The 21,532-nt window shown below is 45.4% G+C and overlaps 1 protein-coding gene across 1 annotated transcript in view; it reads left to right on the forward strand.

Moving 5' to 3' along the window:
• slc5a1 (solute carrier family 5 member 1) overlaps positions 1-21,532 on the forward strand; it is a 126,786-nt gene that overhangs the window by 42,790 nt on the left and 62,464 nt on the right. The window contains exons 3-5 of the mRNA XM_073055661.1: positions 11,086-11,190; positions 18,877-18,936; positions 19,040-19,144. Of these exons, the coding sequence (XP_072911762.1) occupies positions 11,086-11,190; positions 18,877-18,936; positions 19,040-19,144 (270 nt within the window). The remainder of the gene's footprint in view (positions 1-11,085; positions 11,191-18,876; positions 18,937-19,039; positions 19,145-21,532) is intronic.

Genomic DNA, 21,532 nt, shown 5'->3' on the forward strand with positions numbered 1-21,532 from the left:
GGTCAGCATGCCCCTAATCATGTGCTTGACTGGTCAGCAGACACAATCAGAGCACTTGATGACACCAAACAAGCTCTTTCTGGTTCACCCTACTGGTGCACCTGCTCCCCAACAGCCATTACTACTGACACTTCAGACGATGCTGTGGGTGCTGTGCATGAACAGTTGGTCAGAGGTGTGCGGCATCTGCTCACCTTCTCCAGCCGACAGCTCTGTCCCCAAAAGGATGTATATCATTTTGCAGCAATAGTTAACCATGAACCCCTTGTGTACGCGATGGCCAAACTATCAGACCCTTGGTCTGTACAGCAGCTACTCTACCTGGCCTACATATCCGAGTTCACAACATACCAAAGGGAAAAATACTGCCATGGCTGATTGCCTCTCACAGCCAGCCATTGTGACCATACACATAGGGGTTGATAATGTCGGCATGGCAGCTGACCGAGCTACTGACCCAGAGGTCCAGGCTTACTGAACAGTGGTCACAGGCCCGCGGTTGGCTGACACTAAGTTTGGGGAATCTGGGGTTTCTCTTCTGTGTGATGTCTCAACCAGTGGCACCTCACCAACTGGGGGTGAACTGTATATAATTGGTGGAATTGTACATAATTCACAACCACCAACACCCCACTCTCTCCCACTATGATACCTCACACCCCTCTCTCACACAGTGATACCCACCCTGTCTCCCACTGTGATACCCCACCAACACTCCAACAGTGATATCTCACCCACTCTTTCCCACAGTGATTCCTCACCCTCCCCACAGTGATACCTCACCCTCTCACAGTGATATCTCACCCCTACAGTGATACCTCACCCCCCACAGTAATATCTCACCCCCCACAGTGATACCTTGACCCCTCACAATGATACCTCACCCTCTCTCCCACAGTGTCACCTGTCAGAGAGAGAGAGAGAGGCTGAGGTATCACTGTGGGACGGTGGGGGGGGGGGTGTGTTGGTGAGGTATAGAACATAGAACAGTACAGCACATTGCAGGCCCTTCGACCCACAATGTTGTGCTGACCCTCAATCCCTGCCTCCCATATAACCCCCCCCACCTTAAATTCCTCCATATACCTGTCTAGCAGTCTCTTAAACTTCACTAGTGTATCTGCCTCCACCACTGACTCAGGCAGTGCATTCTACACACCAACCACTCTCTGAGTGAAAAACCTTCCTCTAATATCCCCTTTGAACTTCCCTCCCCTTACCTTAAAGCCATGTCCTCTTGTACTGAGCGGTGGTGCCCTGGGGAAGAGGCGCTGACTGTCCACTCTGTCTATTCCTCTTAATATCTTGTACACCTCTATCATGTCTCCTCTCATCCTCCTTCTCTCCAAAAAGTAAAGTCCTAGCTCCCTTAATCTCTGATCATAATCCATACTTTCTAAACCAGGCAGCATCCTGGTAAATCTCCTCTGTACCCTTTCCAATGCTTCCACATCCTTTCTATAGTGAGGCAACCAGAACTGGACACAGTACTCCAAGTGTGGCCTAACTAGAGTTTTATAGAGCTGCATCACTGAGAGAGAGGGGATGAGATATCACGCTAGGAGTGAGTAGGGGTGAGGATTCACAGTGCGTCTATGCCTCTCATAGTCTTGTAAACCTCTCTCAGATCTCCCCTTAGCTTCTGCTAAAGTAAAAGAAAATAACCCAAGCTTATCCAGTCTCTCATGGTAGCACATGCCCTCTAAACTGAGCAGCATCCTAGTAAATCTGTTCTCCACCCTCTCCAAAGCCTCAATATCCTTTCTATAGTGGGGCAACCAGAACTGTACTCAATACTCTAGATGTGGCCTAACCAGAGTTTTATAAAATTGTAACATAGCCTCCTGACTTTTGAACTCAATGCCTCATCTAATAAAGCAAGCATTCCATAAGCCTTTTTAACCACCCTATCAACCTATGTAGACACTTTCATGGAGCTATGAACTTGGATCCCAAAATCTCTCTGCTCAGCAACACTGTTAAGGATCTAGCCACTAACAGTGTACTGTCTTGTTGCATTTGCCCTACCAAGGTGTAACACCTCATATTTATTTGGGTTAAACTCCATCTGCCATTTCCCTGCCCATATCTATATCATGCTGTATTCTTTGCCTGTCTTCTACACTATCCACAGCTCCACTGATCTTGGCATCATCTGGAAATTTACTGACCCACTCATCTACATTTTCATCCAAGTCATTTATATACATCACAAACAGCAGAGGTCCCAGCTCAGATCCCTATGGAACACCACTGATTACAGACCTTCAGCTTGAATAAGTCCCTTCAACCACTACCCTCTGTCTTCCATGCACAAGCCAGTTCTGAATCAATATGGCATATTCGTTGTGGACCTCATACATCTTAATCCTCTGGATTAGCCTCGCATGAGGGACTTTGTCAAATGCTTGTAGATAATATCCACTGCCCTACCCTCATCAATGTCTCTTGTCAAAATGTCAATCAAGTTGTTAAGGCATCACCCGCCCTGCACAAAGCCATGCATGCTCTCCCTAATTAGGCCATGGGTTTCCAAATCCTATCCCTAAGAATCTTCTCCAGCAATTTCCCTACAACTTACATGAGGCTCTCTGGTCTACAGTTCCCAGGATTTTCCCTTGTTCCCTTCTTAACTAGAGATACAACAGTAGCCACTCACCTTTCCTCACCTGTGGCTAGAGAGGACACGAAGATCCTGGTCAATGGCTCAACAATCTTGTCTTTTGCCTCCTTCAATAATGTGGAGTAAATCTCATCAGGCCCCGGGGACTTCTCCACCTTAATATGCATTAGGAGGCCCAACAATTCCTCCTCCTTGATCTCTAAATGCCCTAATGTGTTTATACATTCAACACTGATCTCCTGGTTTCCATGTCCTTTCCTGAAGCAAAATACTCATTAAGTACCTCACTCATATTCTCTACATCCAAGCAAATGCCCCCCTTTTATCCTTGAGTGGTCCCACCTCTCCCTAGTTATCCTCTTGCTCTTGATATATGTATAGAATGCCTTGGGATTCACCTTAATCCAATTGCCAAGGACTTTTCACAACACTTCCTGGTTTTCCTAATTCCCTTCTTTAGTCCTTTTCTGGCTTCTTTATTCTCCTCGTGTGCTTCGTTTGATCCCAACTTCTGAAGCTTTAATTACTTTTTCTTTTTCTTCTTGACTAAATTCATCGCCTCCCTCGACATCCAAAGTTCCTTTATCTTTCCAATCCCGTCCTTTCTTCTACCTTTCCTGTACTCTGTGCAATTGATTTTTAAACACCGTCCACATGTCCGATGTGGACTTGCCAGAGCAGAAGTGTTCCCAATTAATGCTTCTTAGTTCCTGCCTAATGGCTTTGTAATCTACTATGTTTAAGAGACATAAAGACAGATATTTAAATAGGCAGGTGCACTCCATAGTCACTTTATTAGGCACACCTAAATACCTGCTTGTTAATGCAAATATCTAATCAGCCAATCATGTGGCAGCAATTCATTGCATAAAAGCATGCAGACATGGTCAAGAGGTTCAGTCGTCATTCAGACCTAACATTAGAATGGGGAAGAAATGAGATCTAAGTGACTTTGACCGTGGAATGATTGACAGTGCCAGACAGGGTGGTTTGAATATTTCAGAAACTGCTTCTGGATTTTTCAAACTGGAGTTTACAGAATGAAAAACAAAAAGAAAATCCAGTGATCTAAATGGGTAAAGTCTTAACCAGCTCCCTAGTTTAGGGGTCCCGTGTTGAAGAGGGACTGGGCGATTAACCATGGTGCACTTTGCAGATGGTACACACTGCCGTCACTGTGCGCTGGTGGTGGAGGGAGGGAGCGGGTAGGGTGGTGGGCAGGTTTCCTATGTCCCACATATCAGGTTATGTGGAGAGATCAGAGGCTGGAGGTTCTTGGAGCAGAGGTTCATGGGAGATTCCTTTGGAGAAAATCAGGGAAAGCTGGTGAGATGAAAGGATTGTAACTTAAGGGTGGTTGGCTAATAAACTGGGGAGCCACATAGTGGCATGACAATGACAATAATATCATGACAATGTCATGATAATCAGGCTAAACAAATTGACTATGAAGGGGTTGGTTATGAATGACTCAGCATCTACTCTTTAGCCAAGGCCACATCAACAGTTCTTCAACATTTAATTTTAGATGTAGCATCATCATTAATCTACTACTGATCATGTAGTACCTACTAATAATTTGTAAACAGCATCAATAAAGGCAAAAATATAATTAGGTTCAAGGTGTGATTAGGCCCTGTATCTGTTACTGAACAGAACTTTCAATTAACTGGGCAAAGGTCAAATATAAACTCTGAAATCTGAACGTCAGCAAAAGTTTGAATTTGTGCAACATGCCATGAACTTAATGTCCTGTCAGAAATGATGACAAAATCTTTGGATAAGGAACTGAAGCACAGGGGAAATTACTGCAGATGTGTTGGAGGTTTATGGGGAAAATGTGGAGCTGGGAGACTTGTTGTCCAGAGACAGTGGTGGGGAGAGGGGAGGGCAAAGTGTGAAGGACACGGACCTGGGGGAGTGCAGAGATCCTGGAGGACGGGGTGATGGAGGAGAACAACAGTAGTTGCAGGTGTTGGTGGACGGAGAGAGTGTGGCTCAACAACGAGGGTCACAGCGTGAACAGACTGGGGTGGGGAGAATGTGGGGACAGGACGATGTGAAGAGAGCACAATGTGGGATGGAGAGGGTGAGGGATGGGGAGGGAGTGGAACAGGGAGATTGAGGGGAGAATGAGGGATGAGGAGGATGAGGGGAGGGCGAGAGATGGAAAGAGTGAGGGGAGGATGAGAGATGAGGAGGATAAGGGGAGGGTGAGGGATGGGGTGGGTGAGAGATAGGGAGGGTGAGGGGAGGATGAGGGATGGGGAGGATGAGGAACAGGGCGGATGAGATGCAGGGGGAATGTGAGAAGGGGAGGAGTGGAGATCTGAGATATGGAGGAACAGCCTGTCTTGTGCTGTTGATCTGTAACTCCACTGTCTGCAGTTGGAGCCTCACCGTGATGTGTGCTCAGTGGGTTTGAGCACAGAGACCAACATCAGCATCAATCACCCAGCCGTGCAGCTGGCCCTCATAACTCCAGATGAGCAATGCTCATACATCTGGATGAGCACATAGAACTTCATATGTATTCCGGATGTGTGGCACTTACATTTCCAGATGTGGTCCAGATGCACACTCGACTACTGCCTTGAACCCTTCACACACACCTCCAGCTGTTGGGTGTTCCTACACATCTGCAGCTGTGCACCACTGCTGTTCCGCCCAGCAGTACAACTGCTGCCCCCAATGGTGAGGGGGCTGCCCATTCCCCGCATGTAACCAGGAGCTAGATGTTCAATGCAGTGCGGTGCATTGGACAAGGATTTAAACCCACTGACTCTAAGCATACAGGTCAGGATAGTCTATGACACGGAGGGGAACCTATAAGTGGTGGTGTCCCTGACAGCTGCTGCCCTCCTCTCCCTGGATTGGGCAGGAGCTGTCACTCTAGGCCAGGCATGTAACTGTGGTGCCCACTGCGTACTGGTGGTAGAGGGAGGGAGTGTCCGGGGCTCCTGTGTTCCATGTATCAGGTTATGTGGAGAGATCGGATTCAGGGAGGGTCCTTCAAGTTCAAAGAGCACATCAGGGAAAGCTGCTGATGTAAAGAGGCTCTAACCTGTGGGCAGAGATTTAAGGTGGTCGGCTAATAAAGTAGGGAGATACGGGACAGCATTCTTCAGTGGTCTCGGTGACCTTTATTTTTTACGCCGTGTGGATGTATCAGTGCCCATCTCTCAATGGGGGCCACTGCCCGACACGCTGATGGAGGCAGGTTCAGTAGCCGACACTGAAAGTGAAGGAGGAACTATAAGAATGAGCTGGGGAGTGCAGCTTCCCCTCCTGGAACATGCTGTTTTGTGCCTCTCTGACAATAGTGGTTCTGAAAGCAAGTGAGTGTGTGGTGAAGGAGGGGCTCGGATCTGTGCTTTGTTCTCCAGTGTGGTGGAGTTCGTTGCTAGGGACATAATGACTCATTTATACCTGAAGCTTACCCAGGGGAACTAATACACTTATTATGCAGACTGTCTAAAATGATTTACATTACTTCCATTCAGACCAGAACAAATATCACTTTTATTTCTCTCATGGGAACAGGAGGTGGATATTCACTTGCCCACCCCTCCACCACAAATTGTCAACCCAAGCAATTTGATCTTTGATCATCTGAATGCATTTACCCATAGTTCTTCAGCCTATTCTCTGGTGCTTGGGAGAGTCTGGACTAGATGGCAGCTCGGTGGCAGAGCCACTGTCTCATGGCACCAGGGTGACAGGGTCATTCCTGACCTTGGGCGGTGTCTGTATTGGAGTTTGCACGTTCTACCTGTGACCGTGTGGGTTTCCTCCAGGTGCTCTGGTTTCCTCCTACATCCCAGAGGCATCTGGTTGCTGGGTTACCTGGTCAGAGTAATTTGCTCCTTGTATATAGGTGAAGGATAGAAGAAGCACACAGAGGTGGTGTGCCTATGAGAGCGACAAGGAGTCACAGGCTATAGGGAAGTCTATGTTAGAAAGGGAATGGCACAGGAGATTAGTCTGCTGGAAGCCAGCATTGTCGGTCGTGAAGGGCTGACTGGCCTGTGCAGTGATAAGAAAGCCAGATTTTTCTTTTTCTTCACGGTCTGTCAGTGGTGGTGGTGTGGGAGTCCCTCCTGATGTATCTGGGCTAACCCTGTGAGGAACAGAGATACTCTGTGCACACCCTGTTAAATCCCTTGGTGGGGATGGTGAACATGAAGGACAATCCAAATGGATATTGGAATCAGGGCTTGACACCAGACAGCTGTCTCCTTTTCCCAGCTCACAATTTTACAAAGGAATACAAACCATTGGTAGATTTGTTTGCTGTGAGACAGAGGGTTGTGGGGAGTCCCGCGATTGGGTTGGCCTGTCAGAGTAGCCCAGGCAAGTAACTGTGTTGCATCTTGCAGATGGTACACAATGCTCTGGTGGTGGAAGAAGGGAGTGGGCAGGGTGATGTGTAGATCCAGAGAAAAATCAAGGCAAGCTACTGAGGCAAAAGGATTGTAACTTGAGGGCAGAGATTTCAAGGAGTCAGCTAATAGACGGGGGGAGCCAAAAGGTGACTTTCATTGCGATTGACATTGAGGGGGTCCATTGAGGGGGCCTGGAGATGGGAAAAGTTTGGATGGAATCAGCAATCTTCTTATCTCAGCCCCTCTCACTCGATCTTATGCGATAATTGAAAAGTGGAGCATAATCATTAATCAGTAGCTACTAATATTTTACAAGCAGTATTAAACCAATAAATACATAGAACCATAGAACACTACGGCACAGTACAGGCCCTTCAGCCCTCCATGTTGTGCAACCCATATAATCCTTTAAAAAAGTACTAAACCCACACTACCCCATAACCCTCCATTTTTCTTTCATCCATGTGCCTGTCCAAGAGGCTCTTAAATACCCCTAATGTTTTAGCCTCCACCACCATCCCTGGCAAGTCATTTCAGGCACCCACAACCCTCTGTGTAAAAAACTTACCCCTGATGTCTCCCCTAAACTTCCCTCCCTTAATTTTGTATATATGCCCTCTGGTGTTTGCTATTGGTGCCCTGGGAAACAGGTACTGACTATCCACCCTATCTATGCCTCTCATAATCTTGTAGACCTCTATCAAATCCCCTCTCATTCTTCTACACTCCAAAGAGAAAAGTCCCAGCTCTGCTAACCTTGCTTCATATGACTTGTTCTCCAAACCAGGCAACATCCTGGTAAATCTCCTCTGCACCCTCTCCATCGCTTCCACATCCTTCCTATAATGAGGTGACCAGAATTGAACACAAAACTCTAAGTGCGGTCTCACCAGAGATTTGCAGAGTTGCAACATGACCTCTCTACTATTGAACTCAATCCCCCTGTTAATGAAGTCTAGCTTCCCATAGGCCTTCTTAACTACCCTATCAACCTGTGCAGCAACCTTGAGGGATGTATGGATTTGAACCCCAAGGGCCCTTTGTTCATCCACACACTTAAGTAACTGACCATTAATCCTGTACTCAGTCTTCTGGTTAGACCTTCCAAAATGCATCACCTCACACTTGTCCGGATTGAACTCCATCTGCCATTTTTCTGCCCAACTCTGAAGCCTGTATATATCCTCTTGTCCAATCTCCTCCAATCTTCGTGTCATCCACAATCTTACTCACCCATTCTTCCACCTCTACATCCAGGTCATTTATAAAAATTACAAATAGCAGGGGTCCCAGGACAAATCCCTGCGGCACTCCACTAGTCACCGACCTCCAGGGAGAATACTTTCCTTCCACAACTACCCTCTGCTTTCTTCCTTTAAGCCAATTTTTTATCCAAACAGCCAAGGTTCCACTTATCTCATGCCTCATGACTTTCTGGATGAGTCTCTCATGAGGGACATAAATAAGATTGGGTTCAAGGTGCGATAAGGCCCTGTATCTGTTACTGAGCCAAACTTTCAATTAACTGGGCAAAGGTCAAATGTAAACTCTGAGATTTGAAATCTGTGCTAGTGAAACTCAGTGAGAGCCAGTGAAAAATTTGACCTCCCTCCTGCCCACACACCCCTCCACATACCCCCCAGTTCCAAGGAAGTCCCTGGCCTGAAACATTAATGGATTTCTCCTCCCACTGATGCTGGTTAAGTTCTTCCAGTACCTCTGTTCTCATGAATCAGTGGTGCAATGTGTGGGGCTGTCTGATTCCAGGGAAGATGCGGTTGAATTCCTAGAGTGAGGAAATGGACCAGATCTATTTCCAGCAGTGTAAGACATGGGGGCTGGTGGAGAGATTTTGATTCCCATCAGAGAGGCTAGCTTCCCCAACATCAAGGACATCTTCAAGAAGGTGACATCATTAGTCAGGAGCTTCATCACTCCCTTCTTGTTACTACCTTCGGGAGGAGGTACAGGAGTTTGAAGACACATACTCAATGTTTTAGGAACAGCTATTTCCCAACCACCATCAGATTTCCGAATAGTCCGTGAATGCTAGCTCTTTATTTTGCACTATTTATTTTGGAACTTACAGAAAATTTTATATATTTCACTGTACTGCTGCCATTAAACAAGAAATTTTACTGATGGCTCACCCACACTGCCCCATTATATCTTCAGAGGCAAGGAGGCTTGGGGCCTCATTTCTGGCTATCTGCATTGTCTGGGCAATGAGAAAATGGCACTGGTTACCCATTCACTTCACCCCAGTGAATCAGTGACCTGGCTTTGCACCGTGAAATGCGTCCCACCGTCATTTGTGCAAATGTCTGATTGGATGTCAGAGTCAGTACCTTTCATCTGATTGGATCTCAGGGTCAGTATCTTTCATCATAGCACTTTCTGGTGCAATCTCGCTCAACTCTGGCACAAATGATGAGTCACTTAAACCAGACAACAGTGTCATAAACAGGCAATCAATGTCCAACTGCGATAAGAAGCCACGCAATGAGGAAGTGGGAGATATAAACCCCAGCAGCTCAATAGACTGATGTCAACACTTTTTCTCCATTTGTGGATTCTTTCTGCATCATGTTTGTCTACAGAGTTCTCTGAACGTTGCAGTGACATCTGGAGTGTAATGTAACATACCAGCGTTAAGGAGGGGGCACAGGAGCCTGAAGACACACACTAAACATTTTAGTGACAGCTTCTTCCCCTCCTCCATCAGATTTCTGAATGGACCATATTAGCCCTTGCAGAGTGGTGTTGGCACCTTCAGCACAACCCAGCACAATCCAACATAACACAGCACAATCCAGCACGATCCAACTCAATCCAGCGCAGTCTAGCCCAATCCTTGCTGATTCGATCTGACACAAAGTGAAGCATTTCACTGTATGTTTTGATGTACATGTGACAAGTAAAGCTAGAAAAGTTAATTTCACTTCACTTTCTTACCTGTACAGTGGTGTCAACGACCAATGCAATTTTAACCCATCGATGGCCACCTGTGTCAACATATTCTCACCCTTGTATGTAGCCAGGACAGAAACGGCATTACCAAGCTCCTAGCTGGCACTCTGACACATGGCTGCAGTTAACTCCTCAGTTCTGGTCACCCCATTATAGAAGGATGTGGAAGCCTTAGAGAGGGTGCAGAGGATGCCTGGATTAGAGAGCGCGTCTTATGAGGATAGACTGAGTGAGCTAGGGCTTTTCTCTCTGGAGTGAAGGAGGATGAGAGGTGAAATGATAAGATGATAAGATGATAAGGGACATAGATCAAATGGACAGCCACAGACTTTGTCCCCAGGGTGGAAATGGCCAGTACGAGGGGACATGTTTTTAAGGTGATTGGAGGAAAGTATAGGAGGGATTTTATTTTACATAGAGTAGAACATGGTGTCAGGGTGGGTGGTAGAGGACTTTTAATAAACTCTTAGACAAGCACGTGGAAGATAGAGAAATGGAGGGCTATGTAGGAGAGAAAGGTTAAATTGAAAGTTAAATTTAAAGTTAAAAGTAGCTTAAAAGGTCAGCACAATGTTGTGGAGGGAAGGACCTTTACTGTGTATTAATATTCTATGCTCAATATTCTAGATCTTTTGGTCTGTGAGGCTTAAGAGAGGAGCTGGCAGGAATGGATGGCAGCATTTACAAGCAGGGGATGGACATGCTGGGTTTGGTTTCACTGGCTGTGGGATTTAACTTATGGAGTTTTATAAGTTTAAGAGCAGTATAGATAAAATAGGAAGTCCATGTCACAGGTTTCAGGTGAGAGGGGAGAGATTTAAAGACTATGGGGTAGCTTTTTCACACACACATAGTGATGCTTATCTGGAATGAGCTGCCAAAGGAGATGCTTGAAGGCAGGCACTCAGACAGGAAGGGCATGGAGGGATGCAGAACTAGTGTGGGCAAATGGGATTGGCGTGGATAGGCTTCACGGTCAGCACAGAGCAGCAGGGCTGAAGGGCCTCTTTCTGGAACATACGGCTCTCTGACTGATACGGTTGTGGGCAGTGAATGATGAAGGTCGCTCCTGACACTGCGTCTGACTGTGTTTTGTTTCTCCCTCAGATCGGGGCGTCTCTCTTCGCCAGCAACATCGGCAGTGGGCACTTCGTGGGCCTGGCCGGGAACGCCGCAGCAGGCGGAATAGCAACCGGAGGGTTTGAATGGAATGTAAGCTTCCTTTGCTAAACACCGTCGTGGACAAACTGCACGTGCTGCTGCTTGGGGGCAGATGACACCACTGCTCAGCTGGTCATCTCCTAAGATCAGTTGGTCACTAAGTTATTACTGCTTGAAACCAAGCCTATTGGGTTAATTACTTTTCACAGGAACATCAGCAACATGGTGGTGGGGGTGGTCATTCGAACTCTTGAACCTACTCCAGCATGGGGCGAGCACACATTGACCCCTCCATCCCCAGTATCAGCCTGCTGAGCTTTCACGGATGAGTCCAAGCAGATAGATAGAATGGTCCCAGTGCACAAAGGAGTCTGTAGAAGGACTTAGACAGATAAGGAAAATGGGCAAAGTGCCAGATAGGATATAATGTGAAGAAGTAGCTGGTCATTGCCTTTGGTAGAAGAATAAAAGCATAGATTATTTTCTAAGTGGGAGAAGATCCAAAACTCAGAAGTGCAAAAGGATTTGAGAGTCCTGGTGCGGGATTCCCTAAAGGTTATTTTGTTGGTTGAGTGGGTAGCAAGGAAGGCAACTGCGATGTTAGCATTCATTTTGAGAGGATGAGAATATAAAAGCAAGGATGCAATGCTGAGGCTTTACAAGGAATTGGTCAGACATTGGAGTTGTGCCCATTATCTGAGAAAAGGTCTGATGGCATTGGAAAGTCCAGAGGAAGTTCACGAGAATGACCTCAAGAATAAAAAGGCTATGAGGGGAATGTTTGGTGGCTTTAATGTTGTATTTGCTCAAGTTTAGAAGAATGGGGTGGGGTGGTGTTTATCTCCCTGAAGCCTATCAGATATTGAAAGACTTAGACAGAGTAAATGTAGACAGATGTGGAGAGGATGTTTCCTGTGGTGGGGGAGTCTAGTACCAGAGGGTACAGCCTGATCCCATAAGATCAGAGATGAGGAGGAATTTCTTTAGCCAAGAGGGGTGAATCTGTAGAATTTATTGCCATGGACAGCTGTAGAGGGCAAGTCATTGGGTACATTTAAAGTGGAGGTTAACAGGTTCATGATTAGTAAGGGCATTGGGGAGAAGGCAGAAGAATGTTAAGGGGGATAATAAAACAGCCTTGATTAAATGGCAGAGTACTTGATGGGACAAATAGTCTAATTTTGCTCCATCATCTTATTGTCTTATATAGAAAGTCACGGCTAGTCTTCTCAATATTTCAGCCTGGAGCTTCCACCCCCAAACCCTTTCCTGCACCCCCACCGACTAACTACCTGTTCATGCTGGTGTTGAATGTACAGAGTCACTCCACCTTCACACCTCACTGGGTAGGGAGTTCCAGAGGTTCACGGTGAAGCACGAGGTGGAGCTGCCATCTCACAGCTCCAGAGAGCCAGCCTCAGCCTCAGCCTCAGCCTGGAGTAAGGAAGTCAAATGCAATTTTGCCATTCATTTCAAACGGACTGGAATATAAATGCGAGGATGTAATGCTGAGGCTTTATAAGCCATTGGTCAGACCATGTGGTGTACTGTGAGCAGTTTTGGGCCTCTTATCTAAGAAGGGTGGTGGTGTGGAAATATACACATCTACCAAAGGAAGTATAAGGTGCTCTTTCCCTCTGCTGGCTTGCAGGTCACCCTTGGGCTGAGTATAGCACCTGCTTAGACCCCCCGATCAGGGTTATGTGAAACCATAGGAGCAGGTGTGGATGGTTGTCTGAGCATTTGGTGGATATCACAAGTCCTGGTATGTGACTGCTGATGCCAGGCACATAATTTCTGAAGAAGTCACCCATCTTGTAAAGAGTCTGCCCAAAAGAAGGCAGTTCTGTAGAAAAACATGCCAAGAACAATGATGGTCATGAGACCACGATCGTCTACATTATGCATGATGGTACATAATGATGATGACCTAAGGAAGGATATGCTGGCATTGAAGAGGGTCCAGAGAGGGCTCAGTAGAATGATCCCTGCAATGAAGGGGTTCAGGTATGAAGAGCACTTGATGGCGCTTGATGTGTACTTGTTGGAGTTTGGAAGAATGAGGGAGAACCTTATTGAAACCGATTGAATATCAAAATGCCTAGAAAGAGCACATATGGAGAAGCAGAAGCATGTGGGTGAGAAGAAAAATGGATGTGCAAACTCAGTAGATCATCCTTTGGGATTTTAAATACCTCCATAATTTCTCCTCCAAACTCTGCTCTTCCAAGGTGGACAGCTCCAGAATCTCCAATCTCTCCTGAACTGCAGTGCATCATCTCCTGAATTACTTTGGTAAATCTCTTCCACACCCTGCTTCAGCTGTGGCTGACCTGGTGACTTGTGAAGGTTTGTCAGGGCCTTCATGCTCTGGTACACCCTACCTCTGTCTACACGGCTCATGATGCCATGTGCTTTTCTAACCACTTTCTCAATCCATCCCATTAACTTCTACAAACTCTACTCAGATAGCTCCAGATTTTTCTCTGAACATACAACATGGGATACGACAGCACAGTACAGGCCCTTTGCCCCATGATGTCCTGCTGTCCTTTTAACCTACTTCAAGTTCAATCGAACCTTTCCCTCCTACACAGCCCAACACCCTCCATTTCTCTTACATTCATATGCCAATCTACAAGTCTCTTAAACATGCCTCTACCACCACCCCTGGCAATGTGTGTTGCAGGCACCCAACACCCCCTGTGTAAAATAAAACCTACCTCTGACATCTCCCTTACCAGAGGACATCCATTTACATTGACTTCTCCCTTAAACTTTCCCCTATTCAAATTAAATGGGTGCTCTCTGGTATTTGCTGTTGCCACTCTTGGAAATAAGTGTTGGCTCTCCATTCAGTCTATACCTCTTATCATCTTGTACATCTCTATCAAGTCACCTCTCATTCTCCATTGTTCCAGAGAAAAGCCATTGCTGTTATACAGGATTGCTACCTGTGCCACGTGCCAGTGAGGGTAAGAATAGGATGCTCTGGAGGATGAACACGTGGCTGAGGAACTGGTGTACGGGGCAGGGTTTCAGATTTCAGGATCATTGCGCCCTCTTCTGGGGCAGGTGGGACCTGTACAAGAGAGACGAGAGACCAATATCCTTGCGGGAGGTTTGCTAGTGCTATTGGGGAAGGTTTAAACTAGATTTGCAGAGGATGGGAACCAGAGTGCCAGAGTAGATAGTGGAGCAGGGTGAAAATAAATGATGTTAAAGTTTCATGCAAAGTCACAAATAGAAGGGCTGTGTGTGGTGGTAGTAACCTTCTGAGGTGTGTCTATTTCAATGCAAGGAGTATTGTGGGGAAGGCTGATGAGCTGAGGGCGTGGATTGACACGTGGAATTATGACATTGTAGCCATTAGTGAAACTTGGCTACAGGAGGGGCAGGACTGGCAGCTTAATGTTCCAGGGTTCCGATGTTTCAGACATGGTAGCGGCAGAGGGATGAATGGTGGGGGAGTGGCATTGCTAGTCAGGGAAAATGTTACAGCAGTGCTCAGGCAGGACACATTAGAGGGCTTGTCTACCGAGGCCATATGGGTGGAGCTGAGAAACAGGAAAGGCATAACCACATTAATGGGGTTGTATTATAGACCACCCAATAGTCAGTGAGAATTGGAGGAGCTAATCTGCAGAGAGATAGCAGACAACTGCAGGAAACATAAAGTTGTGATAGTAGGGGATTTTAATTTTCCGCATATTGATTGGAACTCCCATACTGTTAAAGGTCTAGACGGGTTAGAGTTTGTGAAATGTGTTCAGGAAAGTTTTCTAAATCAATATATAGAGGTACCGACTAGAGAGGATGCAATATTAGATCTTCTATTAGGAAACAAGTTAGGACAGGTGACGGAAGTGTGTGTAGGGGAACACTTTGGTTCCAGTGATCATAATCTTGATCATAAATAAAGATAGATCTGGTCCTCGGGTTGAGGTTCTAAACTGGAAAAAGGCCAAATTTAAAGAAATGAGAAAGGATCTAAAAAGCATGGATTGGGACAGGTTGTTCTCTGGCAAGGATGTTGTTGGTAAGTGGGAGGCCTTCAAAGGAGAAATTTTGAGAGTGCAGAGTTTGAATGTTCCTGTCAGGATTAAAGGCAAAGTGAATAAGAATAAGGAACCTTGGTTCTCTAGGGATATTGGAACTCTGATAAAGAAGAAGAGAGAGATGTATGACATGAATAGGAAACAGGGAGCAAATAAGATACTTGAGGAGTATAAAAAGTGCAAAAAAATGCTTAAGAAAGAAATCAGGAGGGCTAAAAGAAGACATGAGGTAGCTTTGGCAGTCAAGATGAAGGATAATCCAAAGAGCTTCTACAGGTATATAAAGAGCAAAAGGGATAAAATTGGTCTTCTTGAAGATCAGAGTGTTCGGCTATGTATGGAACCAGAAGAAATGGGAGAGATCTTAAATGGGTTTTTTTTTGCATCTGTATTTACTAAAGAAACTGGCATGGAGTCAATGGAAATGAGGCAAACAAGTAGTGAGGTCATGGAACCATGAATGGGACTAAAGAAGAGATTGGATCAGCTCATGATGAAATGGCGGAGTAGACTCGATGGCCGACTTATGCTCCTTTGTCTATGGTCTTATGGTCAAATTTGCTGATCCAATTTACCACATTATCATCCAGATCATTGATATAGATGACAAATAACAACGGACCCAGCACTGATCCCTGTGGCACACCACTAGTCACAGGCCTCCACTCAGAGAAGCAATCTTCCACTACCACTCTCTGGCTTCTCCCATTGAGCCAATGTCTAATCCAATTTACTTCCTCACCATGTATACCTAGTGTCTGAATCTTCCTGACTAACCACCCATGCGGGACCTTGTCAAAGGCCTTACTGAAGTCCATGTGGACAACATCCACTACCTTCCCTTCATCCACTTTCCTGAAACCTCCTTGAAAAACTCTAATAGATTTGTTAAACATGACCTATCATGCACAAAGCTGTGTTGACTCTCCCTAATAAGTCCCTGTCCATCCAAATACTTGTAGTACTCCTTCCAATAATTTACCTACTACCGATGTCAAATTTACCGCCTTCTCACCATAACCTTTGATGCCCTGACTACTCAGATCAACCTCTGCCTTAAATACACCCAATGACTTGGCCTCCACTGCTGGAGAACTGGTGCAGAAGAGTTTCACCAGGTTGATGCTGGAAATGAGAGGTGGGAGGTGGGGTGAGGGTCAGCAGCCTTTGAGGAGAGATTGAGACTCCGAGGACCATACTTGCTGGAATTCAGAAGAATGAGAGGGAAGCTTATAGAAACATATAAAATTATGAAATGGATAGATAGAGGCAGTAAAGTTATTTCCACTAGGGGACTAGGAGACCACCTCAAGATTCGGGGGAATAGATTTAGGATGGAGACGAGGAGAAACTGCTTTGTCCAGAAAGTAGTGAATATGTGGAATTCTCTGCCTAGGGGTGCAGTAGAAGCTACCTCATTACATAGCACAGGGGAACTGAGGATTATGGGGAAAAGGTATATAGATGGAGCTGTCCACTTCCACTCAACATGATCTTATTGAAAGGTGGAATAGGCTTGATAGGTCGGGTGGCCAGCTCCAACTCCTACTCCTGCTCACGTTCTTGCTGTCCTCCCTGATCACTGTGCCTCCACGTTTTGTGTCATCTTCAGATCTGTAAATTATGCCTCATCTGTCTGGATCCAAACCATTAATCTATTTTGGAAAAGCAGTGCCTCTGGGAAAGACACCTAGCAACTCCAATATGCACTTCCTTCAGTCCAGGGAATAACTGTTCATGACATCTCTCTCTTTTCATCCCATTCACTTGCAGCTCCCTACCTCCCCCAGATCTGTGGCTTTCAATCTTCATCAGAATCCTATAATCTGACATGATATCTGATGCCTTTTGAGTATCTGACTCCCTTTCCATAGGAGTTCTCAATTAGACATAATACATTTCACTGAGGCTTTTCTGGAATAAAACATTTTGCGGGTAAGTATCTCTTTTGGAAGATGGAGAATGGAAGCTCAGGTCTATCAAAGTCAACTTCTGAATTGAGTTGGGAACAACACAATACACTCAGTGGCCACTTTATTATGTACACCTGTACGCATGCACATCACACCAAATATCTAATCAGCCTACATATCTATATATGTATATACAGTGCCTATAAAAAGTATTCAACCCCCTTGGAAGCTTTCATGTTTTATTGTTTTACAATGTTGAATCACTTGGATTTAATTTGGCTTTTTTGACACTGATCAACAGCAAAAGACTCTTTCATAGCAAAGTGAAAACAAATCTCTACAAAGTGATCTAAATTAATTACAAATATAAAACACAGCATGTGTATTCACTCCCTTCAAGTCAGTGTTTAGTAGATGCACCTTTGACAACAGTTACAGCCTTGAGTCTGTGTGGACAGGTCTCTATCAGCTTTGCACATTTAGACACTGCGATTTTTCCCCATTCTTCTTTACAAAACTGTTCAAGCTCTATCGGATTGCATAGGGGTCATGAGTGAACAGCCCTTTTCAAGTCAGCCACAAAGTCTCAATTGGGTTGCGGCCTGGACTCTGACTTGGCCACTCCAGCACATTAACTTTGTTGTTTTTAAGCCAATCCTGTGTAGCTTTAGCTTTATGCTTGGGGTCATTGTCTTGCTGGAAAACAAATGTTCTCCCAAGTCTCAGTTCTCTGCAGACCGCATCAGGTCTTCCTCTAGGATTTCCCTGTACTTTGCTCCATTCATTTGACCTTCTACCTTCCGGGGCCAGCTGCAGTGAAGCATCCCCACAACATGATGCAGCCACCACCATGTTTCAAGGTGGGGAAAGTGCGTTTTTGATGATGTGCAGTGTTTGGGTTAATCCAAATATATGTTTAGTCTGATGGCCGAAAAAGCACAATTTTGGTTTCATCAGACCGTAGAACCTTCTTCCGGCTGACTTCATTGTCTTGCACACACCTTCTGACAAACTCTAGCAGATATTTCATGTGTTTTTGTTTTCAACAGTGGCTTTCTCTTTGCCACTCTCCCAAAAAGCTGTGACTGGTGAAACACCAAGGCAACAGCTGTTGCATTTGCAGTCTCCCCCATCTCAACCACTGAAGCTGGTAACTCCTCCAGCGTTACGTAGAAACATAGAAAATCTACTGCACAATACAGGCCCTTCAACCCACAAAGCTGTGCCAAACATGTCTTTACCTTAGAAATTACTAGGCTTACCCATAGCCCTCTATTTTTCTAAACTCCATGTACCTATCTAGGAGTCTCTTAAAAGACCCTATCGTATCTGTCTCCACCACCGTCGCCGGCAGCTCATTCCATGCACTCACCACCGTCTGTGTAAAACAGTTACCTCTGACATCTCTGTACCTACTTTCAAGCACCTTAAAATTGTGCCCTTTTGTGCTAGCCATTTCAGCCCTGGAAAAAAGCCTCTGACTATCCACATGAACCTTGCAAATCCATGCTGCATTTTTACCAATCAATGCACTGCTAAATACATCACAGGTTAGTGATATCCCCATCACTGGCCATTTTGATCATTTTGTCTGATGTATTTGATGCAGAGGCCATTTCATTGTCTAAGGAAGTAATGATGGACAAGCAGACCCTTGTGTGCTTTTGTGTCAAAGCTGTGAGACTTCTGCCAGTCCCTGTCATCTATTTGATCTGAGTCTTACTGTGTGGTGAAGTCCTAATGTTTTGCTCCTCTTATCCCCACAGGCACTGGTCTTTGTCATTATTCTGGGATGGCTTTTTGTACCCATCTACATCAGAGCTGGAGTAAGTAGCTTATACGTTGGCCCACTGTCTGTGTGAGACCCCAATCTGCCCATCTTTCCTCTTTGGTTTAGACTCTGACACTAACTGTATCCTCTTCCTCAAGGTTGTGACAATGCCAGAATACCTGAAGAAGCGATTTGGTGGAAATCGGGTCAGGATTTATCTGTCCGTCCTCTCTCTGTTCCTCTACATATTCACCAAGATATCAGTAAGTTTACACTGACCTTGAGCCCAACACCAAGCCACTTGTCCTTGCTAATGAGGGGTCCTCCAAATAAGGGTTGTATAACGGTCCACTTGTTAGTGCTGGTGCCTCACAGAGGCTGTCTGTGTGGAGTTTGCATGTTCTTTCGTGACCATGGACTGAAAACTCCCAGTCATTGCTCAATCACTCTTTATTTATTATGCACAAGGAGAACAGCCTGGCCCCTGTAACCACACTGTGTGAACAGAGAAATGCTGTTTTTATACAGAAATGATGGGCAGTTACTGATACTGACCATGTGGTAAGCTGTGTCTGTTCAAATTCCTTATTTGCATAATCAGTCACTGTTCACAGTAAAGGTGTTAATAGTCGATAGAAACTACAAGCTAACAACTGATGATACTTTGATTGTCCTCTCATTGCATCCTTCAATGATGTCTTGTCTTGTTTTGCCAATGAGCTCCATTCCCCTGCTGGGCAAATGGGAGCTATGGTCTTCTGGAAACTCTCCTGCCTGGGTTTGCCAAAAACTTACCTTGCCTGGACATTACCTTCACCCTTGCTTTGCTGCCAATTCCACAGTCGCATGGGTTTGCTCCAGTTTGCTCCCACTTCCTGAAGTGGTTAATTGATAGAATGGTGAGTATGTCTGAGGGAGAATAGGCTGTACTGCTGCAGAAAAATGAAGAGGGGTACTGTGGCCAACAGGATCACTTAACTGAAGCCCAGGGAGACAGCACACTGGATTGAATCGTGTCTTATTGTCCAAAACCCATTAACTCAGGGCTTCGCAACTTTTGTTATGCCATTGACCCCTACCATTAACCGAAGGGTCTGTTGGGAACCTCTCCATTGACCCTCTTCATACTGTGGAATTCAGCGCAAATATCAACTTCCTCTGTTTATAATGTAACCCTTAGGTGATATTTCACTTCCCTCTCAATCTTGTACTATTGTCACAAGTAAGTTATTCATGACTCATATTAATGTAGGTCTATGTTAACTGATGTCTGTTCTCATCTTGTAATGTACGGGGCAGCTGCTGTGGACAGCTACACTATCCATAGGGTCACCATGGGTTGACAGCGCTCAGCAACATCAAACCCCTGATACTTGTAGAACATAAAACAGTACAGCACAGGAACAAACCCTTCAACTTTAAACATAATGCCAAATTAAATTAATTCTCATCTGCTTGTACAAGATCCATAACATCCATTCACTGCAGATTTTATTTGACTAAACACCCTTATTATATCAGTGTCCAGCAGCATCCCCAGCATACATGCCTTCTACTATTTGACATTTTCTACCACAACACTATTACAGCTTGGGCCGTTCCGGATCTCAGAGTTCAATTCCAGTGCCTTCCATTAGGAGTTTGTATATTCCCTCCTCTGGTGGTCCAGTTTCCACCCACAGTCCAAAGGTTTACCGGATAGTGGGTTAATTGGTCATTGTAAATTGTCCTGTGATTAAACTAGTGTTAAATAGATAAGCTGGTGGGCGGTGCAGTTCATTGGGCTGGAAGGGCCTATTCCGCACTGTATCTGTAAGTAAAAAGTGAGTGAAATAAAAAGACTCTGACTGTCCATCTTACCCATGTCCCTCATACATTTTATAAACTTACTCTACCCTCAGACTCTGATGCTCCTGAGAAAACAACTCAAGTTTGTCCCACCTCTCCTTATAACTCATACCCTTTATTATAGGCAGCATCCTGGGGAACCTCTCTGCACCTTCTCCAAACTTTCACATCCTTCCTGTAATGGGAGCAACAAGATTCCAAGTGCAGCCTAACCAAATTTTTATACAGCTGAAACTGTATAAAAACTTAGAACATAGAACCTTCCTCTAATATCCCCCTTGAACTTCCCTCCCCTTACCTTAAAGCCATGTCCTCTTGTACTGAGCAGTGGTGCCCTGGGGAAGAGGCACTGGCTGTCCACTCTGTCTCCTCTCATCCTCCTTCTCTCCAAAGAGTAAAGCCCTAACTCCCTTAATCTCTGATCATAATCCATACTCTCTAAACCAGGCAGCATCCTGGTAAATCTCCTCTGTACCCTTTCCAATGCTTCCACATCCTTCCTATACTGAGGTGACCAGAACTGGACACAGTACTCCAAGTGTGGCCTAACTAGAGTTTAATAGAACTGCATCATAAACTCTATCCCTCGACTTATGAAAGCTAACTCCCCATAAGCTTTCTTAACTACCCTATCTACCTGTGAGGCAACTTTCAGGGATCTGTGGACATGTACCCCCAGATCCCTCTGCTCCTCCACACTACCAAGTATCCTGCCATTTACTTTGTACTCTGCCTTGGAGTTTGTCCTTCCAAAGTGTACTACCTCACATTTCTCCGGGTTGAACTCCATCTGCCACTTCTCA

Source organism: Hemitrygon akajei, chromosome 9, assembly GCF_048418815.1.
Source record: "Hemitrygon akajei chromosome 9, sHemAka1.3, whole genome shotgun sequence".
NCBI lineage: Eukaryota > Metazoa > Chordata > Chondrichthyes > Myliobatiformes > Dasyatidae > Hemitrygon > Hemitrygon akajei.